This window comes from Cervus elaphus, chromosome X, assembly GCF_910594005.1.
Source record: "Cervus elaphus chromosome X, mCerEla1.1, whole genome shotgun sequence".
Lineage (NCBI taxonomy): Eukaryota > Metazoa > Chordata > Mammalia > Artiodactyla > Cervidae > Cervus > Cervus elaphus.
Genome location: NC_057848.1, coordinates 71,941,366 through 71,963,516, shown reverse-complemented (window position 1 = coordinate 71,963,516; position 22,151 = coordinate 71,941,366). Strand labels below are relative to the sequence as shown.

Genomic DNA, 22,151 nt, shown 5'->3' with positions numbered 1-22,151 from the left:
TTGTGCTTCCAGTTCTTAAGAGTAAGTTCTGTAGTTCCATACAGGGCTGTCCACATTAGCCACATCTAGCTACTTACATCAGAGAAGGCAATGGCACCCCACTCCAGTACTCTTGCCTGGAAAATCCCATGGACGGAGGAGCCTGGTAGGCTGCAGTCCATGGGGTCGCTAAGAGTTGGACACGACTGAGTGACTTCACTTTCACTTTTCACTTTCATGCATTGGAGAAGGAAATGGCAACCCACTCCAGTGTTCTTACCTGGAGAATCCCAGGGATGGTGGAGTCTTGGTGGGCTGCCGTCTATGGGATTGCACAGAGTCGGACACGACTGAAGTGACTTAGCAGCAGCAGCTATTTACCTTTGACTTCACATTATGTTAAGGTAGAAGGCCAGGCCCTGGGACACACTAAGCCCATTTCAGTTCACACTACCCAGCCTCATGTGGCTACTGGTTACCCTCTTGCCTGTGGTGACACACGACAGGCTATTCCCAAAGCCAGAAGTTTCCTACAGGAGGCACAATAACAGTCCTACTGACCCATGAGCCGTGGTTCCCATCTGGGCACTTTGGGCTCCTCCTGCTAGGGACCAGCACACACAGAGAACTGTCCCCATCCCAGCAGGCAGAGATGACCTTGATCCTAAGGAGTGTGTGGGCCACCCTGGCACAGGGAGAACAGCGAGAAAACATCTCTAACAGCCAGGTGATATGTCTTGTATTCCTGCCCTATTTCAGTGGTGAATTGACAAGTCCAATTCAAGGGCATCGGGCCCAGAGCTTTAGAACCCTGAGGAACAAAGTCTATTACCTCACCAGGGAAGCCACTGGAAATGGCCGACGTCCTGGTTGAGAGTACAGGGCATTTAGAATGGAGCTTGGGCAAGAGAGAGTGACCATCAGTTGTGGTGCAGCAGCTGCTGCAACTGTGAGGGCCTAGCATTTGTCCAGTCTTTCTCTCTGAGCTTCTTTAGGAAGAGAGGAGACCAACCAGAATCCTCAAGGAGCTGTCCTCAGATCAGGCAAACTCTCCAGATGAAGGGAGTGTATGTCAGTGTTGGGAGGGGTGGATTATAGTGGATGCTGCGTTGCCACCCAGATCTCCTCTTTGTCACTAGCCCACTCATTTGCCCAGGGCCACCGGTGTTGGTGGATGAGGACTCAGACCAAAAGTCTTCTCAGGAATTACCCTCCACTGAAGGAGCTGCCTCCCTAGGGACAGCTCTTTGTGAGAGACGACTCATGGGATCAATGTGGGGAGGATACAGCACCCTGACGCCCTCACCTTGATTAGGTTGATCTCTGCAGGGTCTTCCCTTTTGATGTCTGCCTTCTGAAAATTACTATGACCATTGTCCTCTGAAATGGCACCAGAAGTGAACAACGGAATGAAATGCAAGTTAGACACAGAGACTTAGCCTTTGGAGGTTGAAGTCATGGGCAGGGGGTATCCCTGTGCCCTGTCCGAAGTTCAAGGAGTATGACTTCCAAGTATTTGTGTTGGATTCAATCACAAAGCTATATCTCAAGGCTTCTGTGCCCTTATGGTTATTTTGGCAAGTCAGATCATCTTCTTGTCCCAGTGAATAAATAGAACAGAATTAGTAGGCATTTACCACTACTATTATGATGAAAGTATTTGTGCATCACACAGTAAGGGAGAGGAGTATGGATGAATGGACTCCAAGTTAGACATTTTCAACTGGCCTCCTGTTTGCATTTCATGGGGCACAAAGAAGTGGGCTCCAGGCTGGATACTTAACAAATGCTAGTATTCCCTGTGACAAGGGACAGTTTGGCTATAGTTGAGGCATTTACAATCAGCCTCCTGTTTGCTCTCTGAAATGAATAAAACAATAGAGACAGCGTAAATAGCCAGTGTTTGTCTCTTATAAATACCTAAAGGTAACAGTCATGGCAAGGACAGAGGGGCAAAACCCTGTTTGAGTAAAGGATAAAAGGATCTCCACTCCCCCATCTTTTGGGACAAGGGAGACATCAGACATGTGAAAAAAGGCTCCTTGTATGGCCAAAGTCAAGGGATAATACCAGACCATAGTGAGTCTTGCTCCTCACATAAACCTTCACTTTGAGATCCATCTTGGCTGAGGGGTGTGTGTATGAACACAGGGGAGTGTCCCAGGTTAGGTCACGTGTGGAAAAAGAAACCAGATAATTGGCCTAAAGGAAGACAAAATTCCAGAAGGACTGCCTTATATAAATGGCTTTACTGCCTCTTGACTGTGCTCCTGCTCACCAGGTGTGACATCCACAGTCTTTCTCTCCAGGAGTGCATCTCTGCCTTGCTTCTGTCTCAACTAAACTATTTCTTTATGTGATCTCCCACTTGTGCTATGTTTCTAATGATAAATTTTGTATCTGCATTTACAGTTTCTGCCTCTGTGATGAATGCATTTTTCACTGGAGGCAATGATCCATGAAAAATCAGCTTGCAGCCTCTAGCCCTTGCTAGTCTCCTGGCTAGAATTCCTCACTGTCATCCAGGCTACCCAGGTTCAATTCCTGGGCAGGGAATTAAGATGCTGCTTCACACAACCACTCACTGCTGACTCACGAGATCAGTGCCACTGGGAAGAACCCAGGTCCTCACCTTGGCCCTGAACGGATGGCACCTGGACAGAGCTTCCATCAGTCAGGCAGGCAGGAGCCTTTCCTGCTTCTTGGGACCTCAGCCCCATGGATGTGGCACCACCTTCATCCAGAATATCTTTCCCACAGCACCCCAGATATCAGCACAATTGGGATGCTTTTCCCCCAAACAACGTGCTATTGCTATTTGTATGAAAAGTTTTTTTTCTGTCTTTGTATTTGAACTGGTGAATTGATCATGCATTTATTCCCAAACTGTTGGAGGTTTACCTAGGATCCCATGTTCCGTGCAGACAGCTTCCAGGAAGCAGAGGGAGAAGAGATGTGGAGTCTCTCCTCTGCCCTGCAGTGTATTCGGTGCTCAACAGACGACAGCAGGTAGGTATAGCTTGTGATGAAGACAATTCCCGTCATGCGTTGAGGAGTTTTTGAGAAAGCCAAAGGTGCCTTGAATCTCCAACTGTTTCTAGTCATCCCTCTGTGCCAGCACTTCCAAATGCAAGATCTGATTTAGTTTCTAAGGCTCTTGGGAATGTCAGGGAGGGGTCCTCCTGGCTCCCTCCAGTGCTCTTTCTGCCCTTCCCTCTGCAGTGATGCCCGCCCACAGTCTCAGCGGGCTGAGGATGTGCCCCTGCCCCCTGATGCCAGACACAGTCTGCCCCACCAGGAGTCCCGGCTGCCTCCACACGATGGAACTTGGCTAAGTACCTGCACAGGTGCCCTTAGGCTCCCCGAAAGCCATGAGCTTCATGAGGAGCAGGTATCAGACAAGCGGCAATGAGAGGACAAGGACAGCAGGAGTTTTCTTTATAAAATCTAGCTAGGATATGCACAAAGCAGCACTTTTCACCTCCAAGGAGAATTCTGATGTGTGTGAATTCAAGTTCAGTACAGATTTTGCCACTGTGGTTTCCATAACCCCTCCTCATCTACTGCTTTAGGGCCTGACCACCTGGATAAGCTGATCCTTTAGATTAAGCGCACAACCACCAGTTTCAAAGAAGACACTACATTAAAATCCTACCAAAAGTTTGGGGGTGCTTAACAAGATGTCTTCAATTATATTCTCCAAGACTGATTAGATTGTGCAGCAAACCAAAGTCCACTCGCCCCTCCCCATTTTGAAAATTTTTGGTGTACCTTGATCAAGCAGCATAAACAGGTGTCTAACTGTTCCTGACCATAGTGTAACTTCCCTTCCAGCCCCAGGAAATTTATCTAGGACAGAAGAGGATCTTCTAATGTGTATGTCCCATTTCAGATATTCTTCTCACTCATAAGACACTGTGCATAACTCTGGATGCTGCCACCACCCACCCTCATCACAATCACCTCCCACAGAATGAACCCCGCTTCCCAAAGCCCCAAACCACCCTGGCTCAGGCACTGACACTCAAGTGCTCCTCCTGGACCCTGCCCCTGGTTGCCCTGTTCTGTGGAACTAGGGGATGTCTCTCCACCTTCCTCATGTGACTGCAGCTCTTAGATCATCACTCGAGGTGTTGGGGAGTCCTGCTTCTCCTAGTGTTCCCACTGCTAACACAGGGCCTTCCACAGAGCACAGGCTCCATGTAGGTCTGTGGAATAAATGAGCCAGAGTCGGGCACTTATTAAGTCAGATCAGGCTTTTTGTACTTTCTTAAATAATAACTTGAAAAAAATCCAATTGAACAGAGATAGTTTAGCTGTATAAAATGACAGACAAGAAGTATAGAGGAACTCACCTCAAATACATTTTATTTCTTAATTCTTACTAAGTAATATCATATTTCCAAAGTAGTTATATTCCAAGTTCATGTAATCTTGTTCAGGGTCGCAAAATAAAGTGAAGGTGTTTGCAATCACTTTTACAAAACAGCAAAACTCTTGTTCTTGAACTGGGTAAGCACAAACACACTGTGATCAACGCTACTGACATAGTTAAGACACTGAAGCTCATTAAGCCTCCTATTAAAAGCAATAACATTTGAAAATTTTCTAAAGGAAACAGAAGTGAGTCTCCATGACATTGTAGAGAACAGGAAGTCAAAGATGCTACACACTAGTGCCCCGAAATGGCCCAGGCCGTCACGACTGAGAAGGCTGAATGTTCCCTCTTCAAACACAGAGGGAAGGATCAGCCTCCCTTCCTATCCCCAGGACAAGCTGCTGGATGTGGGCCTGAAAGGAGCCTGGCTGCTGCTCTGGCTCAGGGCCCCTCTTCCTCCTCCCTCACATGACTGCAAACTGGGGTGGGAAGAACCTGGGACCCCTTCTATTGACCCTGCGCAGATAGTCCTTGACTTGCTGCTTGCTGGTCTCTGCATAGGCCCGGGGACCCCACAGGAACTCGTAACGAGCAGGGTGGCTGTAAGGCACCTGACGGTACTGCAGGTACCCCACCTGCACCCACACTTGGGTCAGCAGCTCCTTGGGCTCCCCATAGATGCAGTGCTCTATCCCAGCAAATATCCCCATCCTGCTGAGTACTCCCCAGATCTTCTCCTCACGGATCCGGCCCCCTGCTAGGACAATCATGCTCAGGGCCGTCAGTAGGAGGCCAGCCTTGGGCATGCTCTGCCCATCCCTCTGCATCTCATTGAGGGTGAGGCCCAGGGTGGGGACCGTGACATAGATGTGCTCTCTGTGGTCCACCTCTTTCACATCCAGGCCAAAGACCAGCTGCAGGCACTGTGTGGCTTTACGGAAGACCACTGGGAAGTTGGCCTGGTTATCCCTGAGGACCGTATTCAGCATTTCAGCTTGGAAAATTGGCTCCTTGGTGCGATACTTCAGGAGCAGGAACTCCAGTAATTCAGTCGTCATCACATACAGAGCCCGCTTGAACAAGATCTCCGCAACCACGGCTGCAGAGGAAGATGAGACTGGAGGGAAGGAGGCCAGAGGGGTTGAGGCATCCTCTGCCTCAACCCCCAGGAGCTGCACCTCCACTGGGCCCTGGGCCTGGATTTGGCCCTGAAGGTCTTCCTCAGAAGTGCAGAGCTCATTCGTTGGGACCATGATGACTGGGGTCTTGTGCCCACTAGGGGTGTGGCAGGGAGAAAATGGAGACCCCTGACCTGGGAAAGAGAGAGAGTGTAAATGGTCTCAGTTTTGAAATGTGCCACGGGTGGCTATGACTGAGGCCACTTACTGGTCTTCCTTGAGGGCTGCTCTTGCGTGTTACAGGGAGCTCCTCGTCGGTGGTCAGTCCCCTGTCAAGGCAGGAAGAGAAATTCTGGCTCAGGGTGCAGCCAGTACAGCCCGAGGTTCTGGGGCTGACAAGGTGGGGAGATTAGGGCCTTTTGAGGTCCCCTCTGTTCTGGGATGGGGAGCCCCTGTGCACACTCAGGACACCCACCTCACCTTGACTCCTGGCACTCCTGTGATGTCAGGACACACACTCAGACCTCCAACTTCGCCTCCTGGTTCCTGGAGCCCCTGTGAGACAAATGGAGGGAGCACCTGAGGGTAGACTGTGGCACAGACCTAGGCTTTCTGTGCTGGTAGGAAGGGTTGACTCTGTGAGGTCCCCCCAGATCTGGGGTGGGTAGTCCAAACGGGGCTAATGTCTAGTGCTCACTTTTCCACTGGAATGGCCTGGACCTTCCACCTTTGGGTGCCTGCAGGGAAACTCAGAACAAGAGCCACGTCTGGACAGAAAGTGCTGAGGGGCCCCATATGTGGCAGCACCTGCCTAGGGCCTCCGGCGTGTCCTGGGCCGGGGAGATGCTCCGTCCTCACCTCTCCTCACATCCTACCTGGCCTCCCAGCACTGAACAGAGGGGCGGGCGTCTGCTCGGTACCCCCTCGGGGTTCAGGGAATCCAGCCTCTGCAGACCTGAAGCCTCCACCCTCTACCAGAACACCTCACCTTAATGCCCCAAATTAATAATAAACTGCTCACCTCGCTCTGGGCCCTCCAAGCAGCAACCCCCTCCCCCACAAGAGCAAGGATCCCTCCCTGCCTTGGGGTCTAACAGCCTCAGTCCTTCCTCGCATGGAGCCTAGGCTCTAGTCAGGACCCACGATTGTTCCGTCCGCCATGTTGAAACCCCGCCACTTTCACCAGGTCCCCAGGCTCTCTGAGACCCGGATGTCAGGAAATTCTGCACATGATCATCCCGCCCGGGGACTACCAGGGTGCCCTCTGTTCTGGGGTCGGGCTCCCCTCCTCCCTCAGTGTCCTCACCTTGACTCCCGGTAGGACCTGGGCTCTGTCCTCTCCCTACCTGAGGCCCGGCTCCTCACACCAAGTCTCCAGTCTCTCTGATAACCGCATGTCAGAAAGTCAGACAGACTTAGTGTGCGCTTCTCACCCCAAGGGCTCCCAGGGCCAACTACAGGGGCGGGGATCTGTGGGGTTCCGTCAGTCCTCACGCAGGGACCCCTCATTCCTCCTTCGTGCACCTCACTTTGCCTCCAGTCAGGATCTTGGATTCTCCCCTCTCCCCAACTGAAGACCCGGCCCCTTATACCAGGGCCCCAGTCTCTCCAAGACCCAGATGTCAGGAAGTTAGACCATGCCTGTTTCACTCATTCTACCCCAGGGTCACCCTGGACTGATGACAGAGACGGGCTTCTCTGCGGTCTCCTCTGATTGCGGTCCACGGTACCCTAGTCCTCCCTCAGTGTCCTCAACTTGACTCACCACGGGACCTGGGAATTGGTGCACCTGAGTCCACCTGCCATATGCGAAGTCCCCAGGCTGAGACCCGGATATCAGGAAGTCTGCCCCCTGTTTCAGGACCCCAGGCTGAGACCCAGATATCAGGAAGTGAGATCATGTATGTTGGGCTCATCCTACCCCAGGGCCAGAGTCCCCGCAGTCCTCCCTCAGGGTCCTCACCCAGACTCTTTCAGAACCTAAGATCCTCCCCTTCACCCTCTGAGGCCCCTCACCCTCCGAGGCCCCTCTTCTTAGATCAAGTCTCCAGTGTCTCTGCGACCCGGTGCTCATGCCGCCACCAGGGTCTCCCCGGGCTGACAGCAGGTGCCAGGACCTGTGGGGTTCGCTGTGTCCTCCCTCGAGGTCCTCATCTTGAGCCCTGGCAGGTCCAGGGATGTCCCTATGTTGACCCAAAGCAGGACCCTCACATCAACAGCTTCACTGCCCTGAGACCCCGGGAGGCGACTGTGGATATGACATCAGGGCTCCAAGCCCAGGGCTTCCCAGAGCTGAAATGATCCCGCAGGGGTTCCTCAACCCTCTTTCTCTTTGTCACCTTGACTCCCAGCTCACCTAGGCACCGCCCTCAGCTGCCATCTTTGCTCGCCTTAGAGCCAGCATCTCCCCAAGCCAGGACCCCTGAGAGGAAAGCAGGAGTGAGGGCTCCTTCCCACAAGCCTGTCGGGGTCTCCCAGGGATAAAAGCAGTGACAACCTGTATGTCCTGGGGTCCCAGCGCCCCCGTCAGGATTCCACCTTGACTCCCAGCACAGCTAGGCTCCTTCAGTCTGCTAACCTGAACGCAAGCTCTGTGACCCAGGCCGTCACTTCTCCCCCTCAGCAGGGTCAGTGACGTCATATCTGGACGCCACATCCCATGGTCCCCCACGGCTGTCCGGAGGGCCACACATGCATCCCTTGGGGACCCTCTGTCCTCACCTCGAGTCTCTTCAGGATGTGGGCCCCTCCCTCTGTCCATATGAAATTGTGCCCTCAGACCAAGACTCTGACTCCCCGAGTCACTGAGGAGGTGGTGGGGGAGGGGCTCAGCCTGACAGCCCGGACCGGGGTCCCCAGGAGTCCCAGTAGGAGTGGAGTTGTATTCTATGAGAACCTCTGTTCCAGGGTGACTGGATCCCCTCATCCTCATTCAGGAGGGAACCTCCTTAACACTTGAGAGAAGGCTGCAGTCCTAGGACAGATGCTGGATGGGGGCCTGCTGTCCCATGACCATGGGGGAGCATGAGGAACCACACATCTTCCCATGTGGGCCCCTCGGCAGTCACCATACTTGGAAAACATTTTGTATAAAATATTTGGTTTTAGGTGAAGAGGATGAGTAGTGGCAGGTGATTTAGGGGAACCCTTGGTTTGATGATTAGATAATATTACCTGTTGGTTGTTGTTCATTCACTGAATCGTGTCCAACTCTTTGCAACTTCATGGACTGCAGCGTGCCAGGCTTCCCTGTCCTTCACTATTTACCAGAGATTGATCAAACTTATGTCCATTGAGTTTGTGGTGCCATCCAACCATCTTGTGCTCTGTCGTCCCCTTCTCCCCCTGCATTCAATTGCTCCCAGCATCAGAGTCTTTTCCAATGAGTTGGCTCTTCGCATCAGGTGGCCAAAGTATTGGAGCTTCAACTTCAGCATCAGTCCTTCCAACGAAAATTCGGGGTTGATTTCCTTTAGGATGGACTGGTTGTATCTCCTTGCAGTCCAAGGGACTCTCAAGAGTCTTCTCCAACACCACAGTTCAAAAGCATCAATTCACCAGGGAAGCCCGAAGCTCAGCAAATGTCAAGGATGCAGTGATGCCCAGTCCTTCTTCTGCACCCTCATGTTCCACTGGGTTTTACTTCAATAGTATCAGGTTCTGGTTATAATTCAATTCACTTTCACTCCCTCCAGGAGTCCCCAGCTAGAAATCAAGCTGTGTGTGTGCGTTAAGTTGCTACAGTCCTGTCTGACACTTTGTGACCCCATGGACTGTAGCCCACCAGTTTCCTCTGTCCAAGGGATTCTTCAGGCAGGAATACTGGAGTGAGTTGCCATTTCCTATTACAGGGGATCTTCCTGACCCAGGGATCAAACCTGTGTCTCTCATGTCTCCTGCATTGGCAGGTGGGTTCTTCACCACTAATGCCACCTGGGGAGCTGCAGAAAGCAGGATAGTCCTGCTGTATCATCCACCTCCTGGCACCCCAGATCCAGATCCGTGCACCAGCCACTCCCCAGGCAGTGAGAGACCCGTCTAGCATATCCTGAGACAGGATATGCTAAAACGGGGCCCTCGGTGCCCAGCACATGTGGTAGCAATTGCAGTCCACATCAGGCTCCTCAGATTCAGTTCACATGCCCAGAGACAAGGGTGCTGCCTGCTGCTCTAGGCAGGGTGAGAGCCCTCACTGGCAGCACGCTGAGCACAACCTGGGCTGCTCTGCCTTCTCACTCAAGTACTTCTGATTGTGCTGCTCATCCCAGTGATTCCTCGAAATCCAACAAATTGTGCCAGCCTTGTGCATACAGCAGTGAATGGAAGGGGCAGAGGGTGACTTGAAGGAGTGCCCATCTGAGGATCCCAGATCGGGTTGAAACAAGCCTTGAATTCTCCCTGAATCCTCATCCTTCTGCTGTGGCAGGATATTTGGGGATGTTGACCAACAGACCCATGTGTTATGCCCTCACCCCAGGAGTTAGGGTCATTGGTGGGAGGATGATAGAAATCCCAGGTCAGAGGAACTTGTGGTCCCTCACTGGACTGTACCCTGAGCAGTGCTCAGTCTTAGAACTCCCCTCCCATGAGCACGGCTCTGCTGTGGAATTGCCAGAGACAGCCCCCTGTGCTTCCTGTGGCACTAACGTAGAATAGGAAAACAGCTGAATTTACCTGTGCCCTCAAGAAGAAGTTGTGCTTGTGGCAGAGAAAGAAAAAGCCACCCTCCAAAGGATGTTGCTGTGGACGGTGTAGCTAGGAACCCGGCTGGGATGATGACACCTCATTGAAGCCAGCATGAAGATGTGCTGTCTTTGAGGGCCACATGGGATGTACTGCTACATTACAATACAGTGGATGCTGGCATGTACAGTGGCCAAGGACAGGGGCCAGATTCTCTTTTTCTCCAGATACCATGAAACTAAGCCTCACAGTATTTAGGTGACAGCCTGCTAGGAGGAGAAAATCACAAGTTGCTGGGTAGCAATAACTAGTTGTTAGTAAGAAGTAACTGGAGAAATGTGGAATTAAAATGTCTATTCTCTGGTGGAGTCAAGGTTCCAGATAGCTCTTGTTTGTTGTAGGTCGAATTCTGTATGGCCTCCAAGTTTTCTACCTCCAGTATATATGTCCATGTATAATCCCTTCTCCTTGACATTGCATGGGCAGAATGAACTACTTGTTTGTCAACAATAGTGTGTGGGGAAGGTGAAGGAATTTTTGCAGATATAATTAAGGTCCCTAATCAGATGACTTTCACTTAATCAAATGGGAGATTACCCTGGGTGATTCTGACCTCATCAGGTGAACCTTACAAAAAAGGGCCAGGCTTTCTCTGCAGGTAGAGAGATCCCCCTGCTGGCCTTTGATGAAGTAGACTACCATGTGAGAGAACCTGTAAGAGGGCCATGTGGCAAGGAACTGTAAGGGGTCTCTAGGAGCTGAGAGTGATCCTTGGCTGATGGCCAGCAAGAAAACAGGGACCTCGGTCCTATACCCCAAGAAACTGAACTCTGTCAACAATGTGACTAAGTTGGAAGAGAACCCAGGGCCTCAGATGAGAACATAGCCCTGGCTAGCACATCAACTGCAGCTTTGTGGAACCCTGAGCAGAAGACCCAGTTAAGCTGCACCCAGACATCTGACCCAAAGAAACTATGAGATACAGCCACCGAGATTGTGGTTACACAGCACTTATTGGTCCTCCTTCATTCATCGAATACTCAGGCACCTGGCTCACTGGTGACCTTGGCATCGTGAGTCCTGCCATCATCCTGGCTGACTTTTGTGTCTACCTGGGCAGCCCATGCTACTCATAGCTCCTTGACTTCTTCCTTGCCTCTGACGATCTCTCTTCTCTGCACCTCAGCTCCCCACCTGCACGGCCACATTCTAGACTTTTCATTCTCAGGATCTGCTCCACCTCAAACATCTTAAACTTTGGGATCCCATTCTGACTAAAATCAGTTATCTCATGCCCTCACTCTTAACCACTGTCACCTAAACTGCTCTCTCATGAGCCCCCTGCATTTGCTCTCACTTTTGTCCTGTTGCTGCTACTTCCCAACAAAATGATAACAAAACCAATAGAATTATGCCAATTGGTGCATGCAATTTTCTATTTTAGCTTACCTTCAGCATAGCTCATCAATCTCATTGCATTTTGAAATGTTTTTAAGTTGTATTCCTTTTCTATGGTTGCTGTGACTAAGCACCACAAACTAGTTGGCTTAGAACAACAAAAATGTATTCTCTTACTATTCTGGAAACAGGAAGTCTGAAATCAAGGTATTTGCAGAGCTTTGCACCTTCTAAAACCAGTAAGAGAAGGATCTTTTCTTACCCCATCCAGCTGCTGGTGGTTTACTGGCAATTTTTGTTATTCATTGGCTTGTTGATGCATCATTCCAATCCTCCATCTTCATGTGGACATTTTCATTCTATATGTGCCTGCTTTCAGTGTGCAAATTTCCCCCTTTTTACAAGGACGTGAATCACATTAGATTACATCCCACCTTACTGACCTGATTTTACCTTGATTACCTCTGTAAAGACCCTATTTCCAGATAAGGTCACATGTTGAAGTATTAGAGATGAGGACTTCAACAAATCTTTATTGGGGCAGCTGGTTGTGGGCAGACACAATTCAACTCGGAATGAAAGTCAGAGAACAAAAGGCACATAATACAAATCAAAGGTCCCATGTCCTTCCCATCAGCCTCCCTTTCTCATTTTCAATGTTTCTAGTTCAGTTTGTCTTATAGTTTGCCTCAACCTTTGTAAATACTGTGCTTATATCTATATTAACTTTTTAATGTAGTTCTCAACTTTAGACATTCTCCACTGACTTCCTGCTGTGCTAGATGACATTATAGTTCACTCATCCTTTTGTCATTTTAAATCTATATTTTAAATTTTTGATTGTGGTAATTGATCAAGCATACACAAAAGTAAAGAAAAGAGTATATAAAACTCACATGCTCATCACTGAAGTTCATCAGTTATTAACTCATGACTCATTTCTTTTCATCTCTCTCCCCCCCATTTTCCCTTTTCCTCTTTTTTTTCTCTTTTTGGAAAAATATTTATTTTAGTGCATCAAGTGTCTGTTGTGGCACATGGGATCTTTGTTGTGGGTGTGGGATCTCTAGTTGTGGCACGCAGGCTTAGCTGCTCTATAGCTTGTGGGATCTCGCTTCCCTGACCAGGGATCAAACCCATGTCCCCTGCATTGGAAGGCAAATCCCTAATCACTGGATCACAAGCGAAGTCCCACATTTCTGAGTTTTACAGATACTGTAACTGCCCCCAGAGGGAAAAGGCGAACTGCCTGATGACCTGACTGCAACCATGCCATAAAATGCTTCATTTTGAGCCAGTACTGAAAAGTTGTCGCTCTGAGCCATGAACGACACCAGGATTCTTGGCCTGTGGAGAGGAATTTGACCCGGGATCAGTGCCAAGGCTTGATCGCTCAGAGCTTTTGTGTAGTAAAGTTTTATTAAAGTATGAAAGAGATGGAGAAAGCTTCTGACATAGACATCAGAAGGGGGCAGAAAGAGTGCACCCTTGTTAGTTTATAGCAAGAAGTTATATACCTATTGAAAAGTGAAAAGTGAAAGTGAAGTTGCTCCGTCGTGTCCAGCTCTTTGCAACCCCATGGACTGTAGCCCACAGAATCTTCCAGGCAAGAGTACTGGAGTGGGTTGGCATTTCCGTCTCCAGGGGATCTTCCTGACCCAGGGCTCAAACCTGGGTCTCCTGCATTGCAGGCAGAGGCTTTGCCTCTGAGCCACCAGGGAAGCCCTATCAGCAAGCTGCTCATTAGAGAAAGGAATGCCTCAAAACTGAGAGAGTGGCACCAGGCCCCTCACCCACAACATGCATTTTGAGATAGCATTGGCACAAGGTGAGTCATCCTGGGCCATAAAACAATTGACATGAATCTTGAAGAAAGGCAGGTTTCCAAGCAAATACATAGTTTCATTACCATAGCTTAAGAGAACATTTCCATGAGTAAAACATACTGGTTTGTTGAGCCATTATCCCCTCTGAGTCTTGGATGGAACCTACTTGAAGAAAGACAGAGTTTAAAGTAAATAATGAAATAAGTTCAATAACACTGCTTAAGAGAAATATTTCAATAGGAAAAACACATTGGTTAGCTAAAGGTGAGAAAAATGAAGTTCAGGTGATAACAGGTATCATCATGGAAATGCAGAATTGGAGGATTCAAGTCAATGTATGGCAAAACCAATACAATATTGTAAAGTAAAATTAATTAATTAATTAATTAAAAAATAAAAGAAACCTCCTTTTACTTTTGTATAGAGAAGGAAAAAAGAGTCTGACACTTGTAGTTTGTTTCCTCCTGCCGCTTAAGAGAGGGGAAGAAAAATTCTGACACTTGCTGCCTATTTCCTCTGCTTGGGGACCCCCTAGCCCTCCTGCCTGTTACCCTTTCAGTCCTAAGTCTATGCCTAGCATACTTCCAAGAACTGGCCTTAAGAGAATGGATTAACACTATCAAACATAATAAACTATATCTTTATCTGTGTGTGTGTGTGTGTTAGTCGCTCAGTCATGTCCGACTCTTTGCAACCCCACCAACTGTAGCCCACGAGGCTTCTTGTCCATGGAATTCTCCAGGCAAGAATACTGGAGTGGATTGCCATTCCCTTCTCCAGAGGATGTTCCCAACCCAGGGATCGAACCCTGGTCTCCTGCATTGCAGGCAGATTCTTTACCAATTGAGCTATAAGGAAGGCCTTGGAGGCATCAAAGTAATTGTAGCTTGTTCTGCCTGTGTATGTAAATGGAAAAGTATCAGCTCAGTTCAGCTCAGTCATGTTTGACTCTTTGTGATCCCATGGACTACAGCACACCAGCACACTTCCCTGTTCATCACCAACTCCTGGATCTTGCTCAAACTCACAACCATCATGTCGGTAATGTCGTCCAACCATCTCACCCTATGTTGTCCACTTCTCCTCCTGCTTTCAATCTTTCCCAGCATCAGGGTCTTTTCCAAGGAGTCAGTTCTTTATATCAGGTGGCCAAAATATTGGAGTTTCAGCTTCAACATTAGTACTTCCAATGAATCTTCAGAACTGATTTCTTTTAGGATGGATGAGTTTGATCTCCTTGCAGTCCAAGGGATTCTCAAGAGTCTTTTCCAACACCACAGTTCAAAAGCATCAGTTCTTTGGTGCTCAGCTTTCTTTATGGTCCAACTTTCACATCCATGCATGACTATGGGAAAAACCATAGCTTTGACTAGACGGACCTTTGTTGGCAAAGTAATGTCTCTGCTTTTCAATATGCTGTCTAGGTTGGTCTAGCTTTTCTTTCAAGGGGCTAGCATCTTTTCATTTTGTGGCTGCAGTCACCATCTGCAGTGATTTTGGACCCCCCAAAAATAAAGTATCTCACTGTATCCATTGTTTCCCCATCTATTTGCCATGAAATGATGGGACCATATGCCATGATCTTACTTTTTGGAATGTTGCGTTTTAAGCCAACTTTTCCACTGTGCTCTTTCACTTGATGTTAAAAGGCACTTGCTCCTTGGATGAAAAACTATGACAAACCTAGATAGTGAATTAAAAAGCAGAGACATTACTTTGCCGACAAAGATCCATATAGTCAAGCTATGGTTTTTCCAGTAGTCATGTAGGGATGTGAGATCTGTATAATAAAAATGCCTGAGCATGGAAGAATTGATGCCTTCGAATGGTGGTGTTGGAGAAGACTCTCGAGAATCCCTTGGACGCAAGGAGATCAAACCAGTCAATCCTAAAGGATATCAATCCTGAATACTCACTGGAAGAACTGATGCAGAAGCTGAAGTTCCAGTACTTTGGCCATCTGTTGCAAAGAACTGACTCATTGGAAAAGACTCCAATGCAGGGAAAAATTGACACTTGTAGTTTGTTTCCTCCTGCCACTTACGAACAACCAAGACAGCATAATAAAAAGCAGAGACATTACTTTGCCCCAAAAGGTCCATCTAGTCAAAGCTATGGTTTTTCCAGTAGTCATGCATGGGTGTGAGAGCTGGACCTTAAAGAAAGCTTACATATGTGAGTGTGTGCATGGGAAGTGCATCCTGTTTTATCCCTACTCTTTTGTCCCCTGATTGACACTAAGTCTGTTTGCTAACTCTGTGTCTATTTCTCCTTTTTAAGTGAGTCTGTCTGTTTCTGGTGGTCGATTTCACCTCTGCATGATACTGTGCCGTCTGCAGTCTTTGTCTTGCTCTGTCTGATTTCCTTCACTTAGTAGGACACATCCCTGTAGCTGCAGATGGTTTTATTTCATTCTGACCTATGGCTGAGCTACACCCACTTGTAACAGAGCATCGCATCTCCTGGATACAATCACCTGTTGGAGACATTACGGTTGACTCACAGCTTGCCTCTTTTAAAAAGGGACCATTGGGGTTCACATGCCTTTTGCACCAGAGGTGTCTTCATGCATACACATAGTGGGGAGGGGTGCCGCATCAAAGGCTGCCTCAAGTCATTCAGGCATTAGGTCTCCCCATGCTGTTCCCCACTGTGGCTGATTCCAGTTTCCCACCTAAGAGTGTGCTAGGAGCAGTCCCTCTGTTTTATTCCTCCCCAACATGAAATATGTGCAGTGTTTGATGTAGGCCGCCTTGGCTGGCAGCAGGAACATTCTTTTGCATTCGTGGAGAGACAAGTGTTGGCCTCTGGCTGCCCTGATTCCCTGTGATTTTATATTTTCCCTTTTATACCTAGAGTGAGTAAAATTTCCCAGCTGAAAAGCGCTTCGTGAAAGCCTGTCCCTCCTGGAGTTTGTGGTTGGTATCCAGCACAAGTGCCATGCTTGAGGACAGGTGTCATTTACAACCCCTTAAGCCTTCTGAGTATTCAGTTCCCAGAAGCTCCAGGTTGCATGGTGTTGTTGTGAGAAACGGGCACAAGGCGGCAGCACTTCCGCTTTTCCACCCTCTATTTGGGGAAGGAGAGCCTTCCTGAAAGTTGGCTTGCTGGGTTGTAAATGTGAGCGAAAAGTGGCAGAGCACACTGCCAGTGGGTTGTGTCTTCTTTGTAGTATCCTCATTACCGTTCAGCCCCTCCAATTCATCCCCACTCCGAGACCAATCTTCACCCCTCTATTTGCTCCTCCGAAGGTGCTGCCATCCAGAGGTAAGGCGACTCTAAGGTCCGAGGCCAGAGGTGGGAACCCCCACAATGGGAGAAGTGCAGACCAGTCAGCTTTGCAAAGCTCTTCCATCCCAATATGTCCTCCATTCTCTGGGTGCCCTAGGATTATTCGAATCCTGCGGGGACAAACTGGGTCTGGAGATCGTGCTTTGCTCCGGAAGGGGGTACAGACAGGTCTAAGGTGAGAGGATCATGGGTGCACATCGTCCTCAGCCCCAGGAGTGTCCAACCGAGGGAGGCGAGGCTGCTCAGGCTCCAGCAATGTGACCCAAGTCTGATTGCCCAGTCCTGAGGGGACTAGAGTAGTCATTTTGTACAGTGGTTAAATAATTCTGTTCACGTTGGAGTATAGTTGATGGACAATGATGTGTTTGTTGCATTTGTACAACACCTTGATTCAGGTATAGGTGGAGGTATATCCGGTCTTTCCTAGATCCTTGCACAGATGGGGTATTACACAGTGTCATGGACCACAGTTCTCTGTGATATACAGTGAGTTTTCTTTGGTGACCTAGTTTACATATGTGAGTGTGTATAGGGTAAGTGCATCCTCCTGTTTTATGGCCCCTCTTTTGTCCCCTTGGTAACACTAGGTCTGTTTGCTAACTCTGTGTCTGTTCCTCCTTTTTAAATAAGTCCATCTGTTTCAGGTGGTCGAGTTCAACTATGAATGGTTCTGTGGTGAGGTCTTTGTCTCCCACTGTGTTCATTCCTTCATTTAGTTGGACCCATCCCAGTAGCTCAAAGATTCATTCTGATCTATGGCTGAGAAACATGCGCTTGTAACTGGGCATCGCATCTCCTGGATGCAGTCATGTCCAGGACATAATGAGTGCCTCCATGTTTTGCCTCTTCACATCTTTTTCAATGGAGGTGTCTCCAGGTGTACACCCCGTGGGGAGAGTGTGGCATCATATGCTAAGTCTGGTCCTTTTGGCGTTATGTCCTCTTGTGCTGTCCCCACTGTGGCTGATTCCAGTTACACCCATGCCAGTGGGCTAGAATGTTCCCCTTGCTGTCTGCCTTCCCAAGAATACCTGTGTGCAGACTCAGTGATGATGGCCAACTTGCCTGGGAACAGGTGGTTCCTCCTGTGACCTTTCGTTTGCATTTGTCAGGAAAAGGATGCTGGGTGGGATGATTTCCTGTGATTCTACACTTTTCCTCTTATAATGTGGGTGAGTAAACTTTCCTGGCTGAAATAGGCTTCCTGACAACCTGTCCCTTTTTTCGTTTTCCTTGAGTATACTTCTCAAGGCCCATTTTTGACAGCAGGTGTCATTTACAGCCGCTAAGGCCTCGGGAGTATTCAGTTTCCAGAAGCCTGGATTTGAATTGTGGTGTTGGGATAAAGGCCCACAAGGAGACAACACTTCTTGATTTTCTTTTTCTTTTTTCTTCAGGTGCATTTTATTTTTTAATTTTTATTAGAGTACAATTGATTTACAATGTTATGTTAGTTTCAGATGTACAACAGTGTGAATCATCTATACATATGCACATATCCTCTCTTTTTTTAGATTATTTTCCCATATACAGAGTATTACAGAGTATTGATTAGAGTTCCATGTGCTGTACAATAGATCCTTATTGGTTATCTATTCTATAATTGTGAAAGTGAAGGTGTCAGTTTCTCAGTCAAATCTGACTCTTTCTTATTTCTTGTTTGATATGAAATTTTAATTACATGACACAAAAAGTTATTTGACCAGATTTGGGGCAATTTTTCTTTCTCATGCTCAATATTTGTACTTAATTCTTTTACTATAACAACTTATTCAAGCTTCATGTTTCAAAAATTCTTATCACACTGAGGATGTATAATAAACATACTTTAAATTCTTATTCTGTATGGTTCTCTAATTTGGCCTTCTTCAGCATAGGTCATTCAGTGTGATTTTCTTAAAGAGTGCTTATATTCCTTAAATGTTGAGTTAGTTTATTTATTTATTTTAATTGGAGGCTAATTACTTTACAATATTGTAGTGGTTTTTTTCATACATGAATCAGCCATGGGTGTACATGTGTTCCCCATCCCATCCCTCAGTGTTGTCCCAGTTCACTGGCCCTGAGCGCCCTGTCTCATGCATCAAACCTGGACTGGCAATCTATTTCACATATGGTACTATACATGTTTCAATGCTATTCTCTCAAATCATCCCACCCTCACCTTCTCCCACAAAGTCCAAAAGTCTGTTCTTTACATCTGTGTCTCTTTTTCTGTCTCACATATAGGGTCATCATTACCATCTTTCTAAATTCCCTAATATGCATTAATACACTGTATTGGTGTTTTTCTTTCTGACTTACTTCACTCTGTATAATAGGCTCCAGTTTCATCCACCTCATTAGAACTGATTCAAATGCATTCCTTTTAATAGCTGAGTAATATTCCATTGTGTATATGTACCACAGCTTTCTTATCCATTCATCTGCCAATGGACATCTAGGTTGCTTCCATGTCCTAGCTATTGTAGACAGTGCTGTGGTGAACATTGAGGTATACATGTCTCTTTGGGAATGAGAACCTTCGTGAAAGTTGCCTTCCATGGCTGTAAATGAGGGTGTAAAGGGCCAGAACAAACTGCCTAGGGGCTGTGTCTCCTCCCTTCTTTTCCCAGTATCCTCCGGCCCAGCAAGCACTCCCCACCCTCTTTTCTGCTGGTCTGAAGGTGCTGTGGTCCAAAGGTAAGGCAACTCTAAAGACAGAGGCTGGAGGTGGAAACCCCCACCCCCCACGGGGAGAGGTGCAGACTAGGTGACTATTCAAAGCTATCCCAACCCAATCTGTCCCCCATTCCTGGGTGCACTAGTGTTGTTTCATGGTTCAAGGCCTGCTTGGTATGGAGATTGTCATTTCCTAAAGAGATTTGAAATAATACAGATGGAGAGTGTGGGTGGCCTTATTGCTGGCACGTTTTTCTCACTTTTGCCTCGCAGATATTCATGGTATCACATGTTTGGTTTTCTGACTTCACTTTTTGTTTCAATTAATATTCATCCATTTTTCTCCAAATCCTGTTAATTGATATCATGTATATTCCATTGTATATATGTACCACATCTTCTTTACACATCTGTCTTTTGTTGTTAAGTTTACATTTTTTTCTATTTCTTGTGTGTTGGGAATACTGCTATTATTAACATAGTGGTGCACATATTTTTCTCAATTATATTTTTGTCCTCCTTTTGACCAGGAGTAAAACTGGTGGGTCATATGGCAACTCAGTGAATGAAAATTGTAGTTGATATTTCCATAGTACTTTTGAATTTACTAATTGTAATTTAATGCATTATTTTGTTGTTGATCCTGCAGATGTGTGGAATTATTATCACTATCCTAATAGGCATTGTTTGGATTTGGAAACAAAGTGGACCCAGGTCACATTTCACCTATATTGTAATCTGTATGACCTTGGACGATTGGTTTCTCACTTTTACCCTTTCTCAGTTGGTGTCCTTAGACTGTAGATGGCATTCATTCATGAAAGCTTGTTGCCACCGACATGTTCAGTTACATCATATAAGAGCATCTGGAAGGAGAGAGTGTAGGGGGTAAGCAATTAGGGATCAGTAACAGAAATCGAGGCCAAGTTCAGACTCCACAAGATGGATCAAAAAGGAAATCAAATCCTGTAACCTGAATCAAATACGAAAGGAAGAGTCTGAGTGTGGGAGGCAAAAACTACAGCAACCCCCAGATCACACCATTGTATACCCCTTCCCTTTCAGTGCAGGCGGCACCTGTGTCCTGCTTCCAATCAATGGAAGGTGTTAGAGGCTATGATGTCACTCCCTTGGCTGGGTTAGAGTATGTGCGAAAGTGATAGATGTTAGCAGGTAACTTAGGTAACTTACAAGACTGGAGAAAGAGACTCTCCTTGTGACTTTGAAATAGTAAACTGCCATGATGTGAGATGACCACATGGCGGGGCAGTGTGTGACCCCTAGGAGCTGAGTGTGGCTCCCAGCAATAGCCCAGAGCCTTGAGTCCTACAGCCACCAGGGTTGGTGCTGCTAACAACTCCAGTAAACTCAAAAGCAGGTTTTCTCTAGTCAAGTCCGCAGATGAGAACCCAGCCCAACTCACAGCCTGGTTGTGTCCTCTGGACCCTGAGCAGAAGATCCAACCAAACCGTGCCTAGACTCCTGACCCACAGAAACTGAGAGGTGATAAATGGGCATTGCTGACGCCCCAAGTTTGTGGTGACTTGGTGACTTGTGGTGACTTGTAGCAACAGAGATCTAATGCACTGAAGTTTGGACAAGACTTCCCCTAGCTGCCTGAAGAGAGGCATCGAGATGTAGCTACTCAAGACCCCACGTTATGGCAACCTGGAAGCCCAGTCCTGCCCCCTACTCGCACCTCCATTCCCACCTCCACTACCCACTCGCTGGCCATGGAGATGGCCAGGTGCCCATTAGGAGAAGCACAAGACCCTTGACAGGAAGCCACTTCTTGGGTCATGGTGGGGGTGAAGTGAGTTGAGGTATGTACAGCCCTGCCATCAGGCCTGGAGGGCTTGGGTGTACATACTCCTCCTGCCATGAGAGGTGGGGATATCAAGAGGCTTGCTGGACAGTCACAGGCAGGTATCAGGGAGCTGATCTTACATCCAGATATGATAGTTTGTTCAAAGCCTTTGTGACTCGTGGTTTACTGTCAGGAAAGTGTTCTCATTTGGATTCAGATCCACAATTACAAGCTGTCTGTCATCCCCTGGGGCAAAAGTTCAGACAGCTACTGGTTTGGGACTTAGTCTCTGCATTGAGCTGTTGGGCAGAGGCATTCAGAGCTGACTAGCCAAGTTGAGGGGTGCCCAGATGCTGTACGAAGCTGACTTAAGACCTGGAAAACGGGACAGTGATGCTAATTCTCTCATCCCCAAAGTCTCATGAATCCCTGAGCCTCAAAGCATAAACATTTCCAAAGTGTCTTGAGTCTATTAAAAGTATTCCCACTTAGATGGTGTCTGTCTGAGCACCTGGTTTTTGTGGTTCATGGGTTTTCGTCCTGACCCACTCCCTCTTTTTTCAGTAAGTAGCCTGTTCTTCCCTTGACTATTTTTTTAGAGTAGTCATCATTTCCAGTTATTCTTATCATTAATCTGCAAACATTTTATATTAATCAAAAGTTTGTGTTTCCCTTGGGCACTAACTGAAAAGTCAGGGACAGTCTCCTCTTACAACAGCTAACACCAACACCTTAATGAGGTAAAATATCTGCCTTCAGATTAAAAAATATAATAATAACCCTGCCTTGTGGGAAGCTAGAAGATGTAGACAGCATTATGAAATGTTGCAATTTGGCAGCTTGTTCACATGGCAGCAGATGGCTTTAACTTCATTAACCACTAATAGTTTATTTATACATTCAGAGATGGGAGTGATTTTCCTCAAAAATGAGACAACTGGGGGTCCTTAACGCCAAGCCTCACAAGTCTTGCTCTGGGTGAAATTCCTCTGCATTGCTTTTCTCAACAA

The 22,151-nt window shown here is 47.5% G+C and overlaps 1 protein-coding gene and 1 pseudogene across 1 annotated transcript; one reads left to right on the top strand and one right to left on the bottom strand.

Moving 5' to 3' along the window:
* Positions 1 to 22,151, top strand: part of LOC122688978 — a 735,084-nt pseudogene that overhangs the window by 6,585 nt on the left and 706,348 nt on the right.
* LOC122688980 (melanoma-associated antigen 10-like) lies at positions 4,331 to 7,038 on the bottom strand. The gene is made up of 3 exons (XM_043895014.1): positions 7,005 to 7,038; positions 5,956 to 6,030; positions 4,331 to 5,669 (listed from the first exon to the last, which is right to left on the bottom strand). Exon 3 carries the CDS (start codon positions 5,608 to 5,610, stop codon positions 4,822 to 4,824), a length of 789 nt encoding a protein of 262 aa, XP_043750949.1. The 5' UTR covers positions 5,611 to 5,669; positions 5,956 to 6,030; positions 7,005 to 7,038; the 3' UTR covers positions 4,331 to 4,821.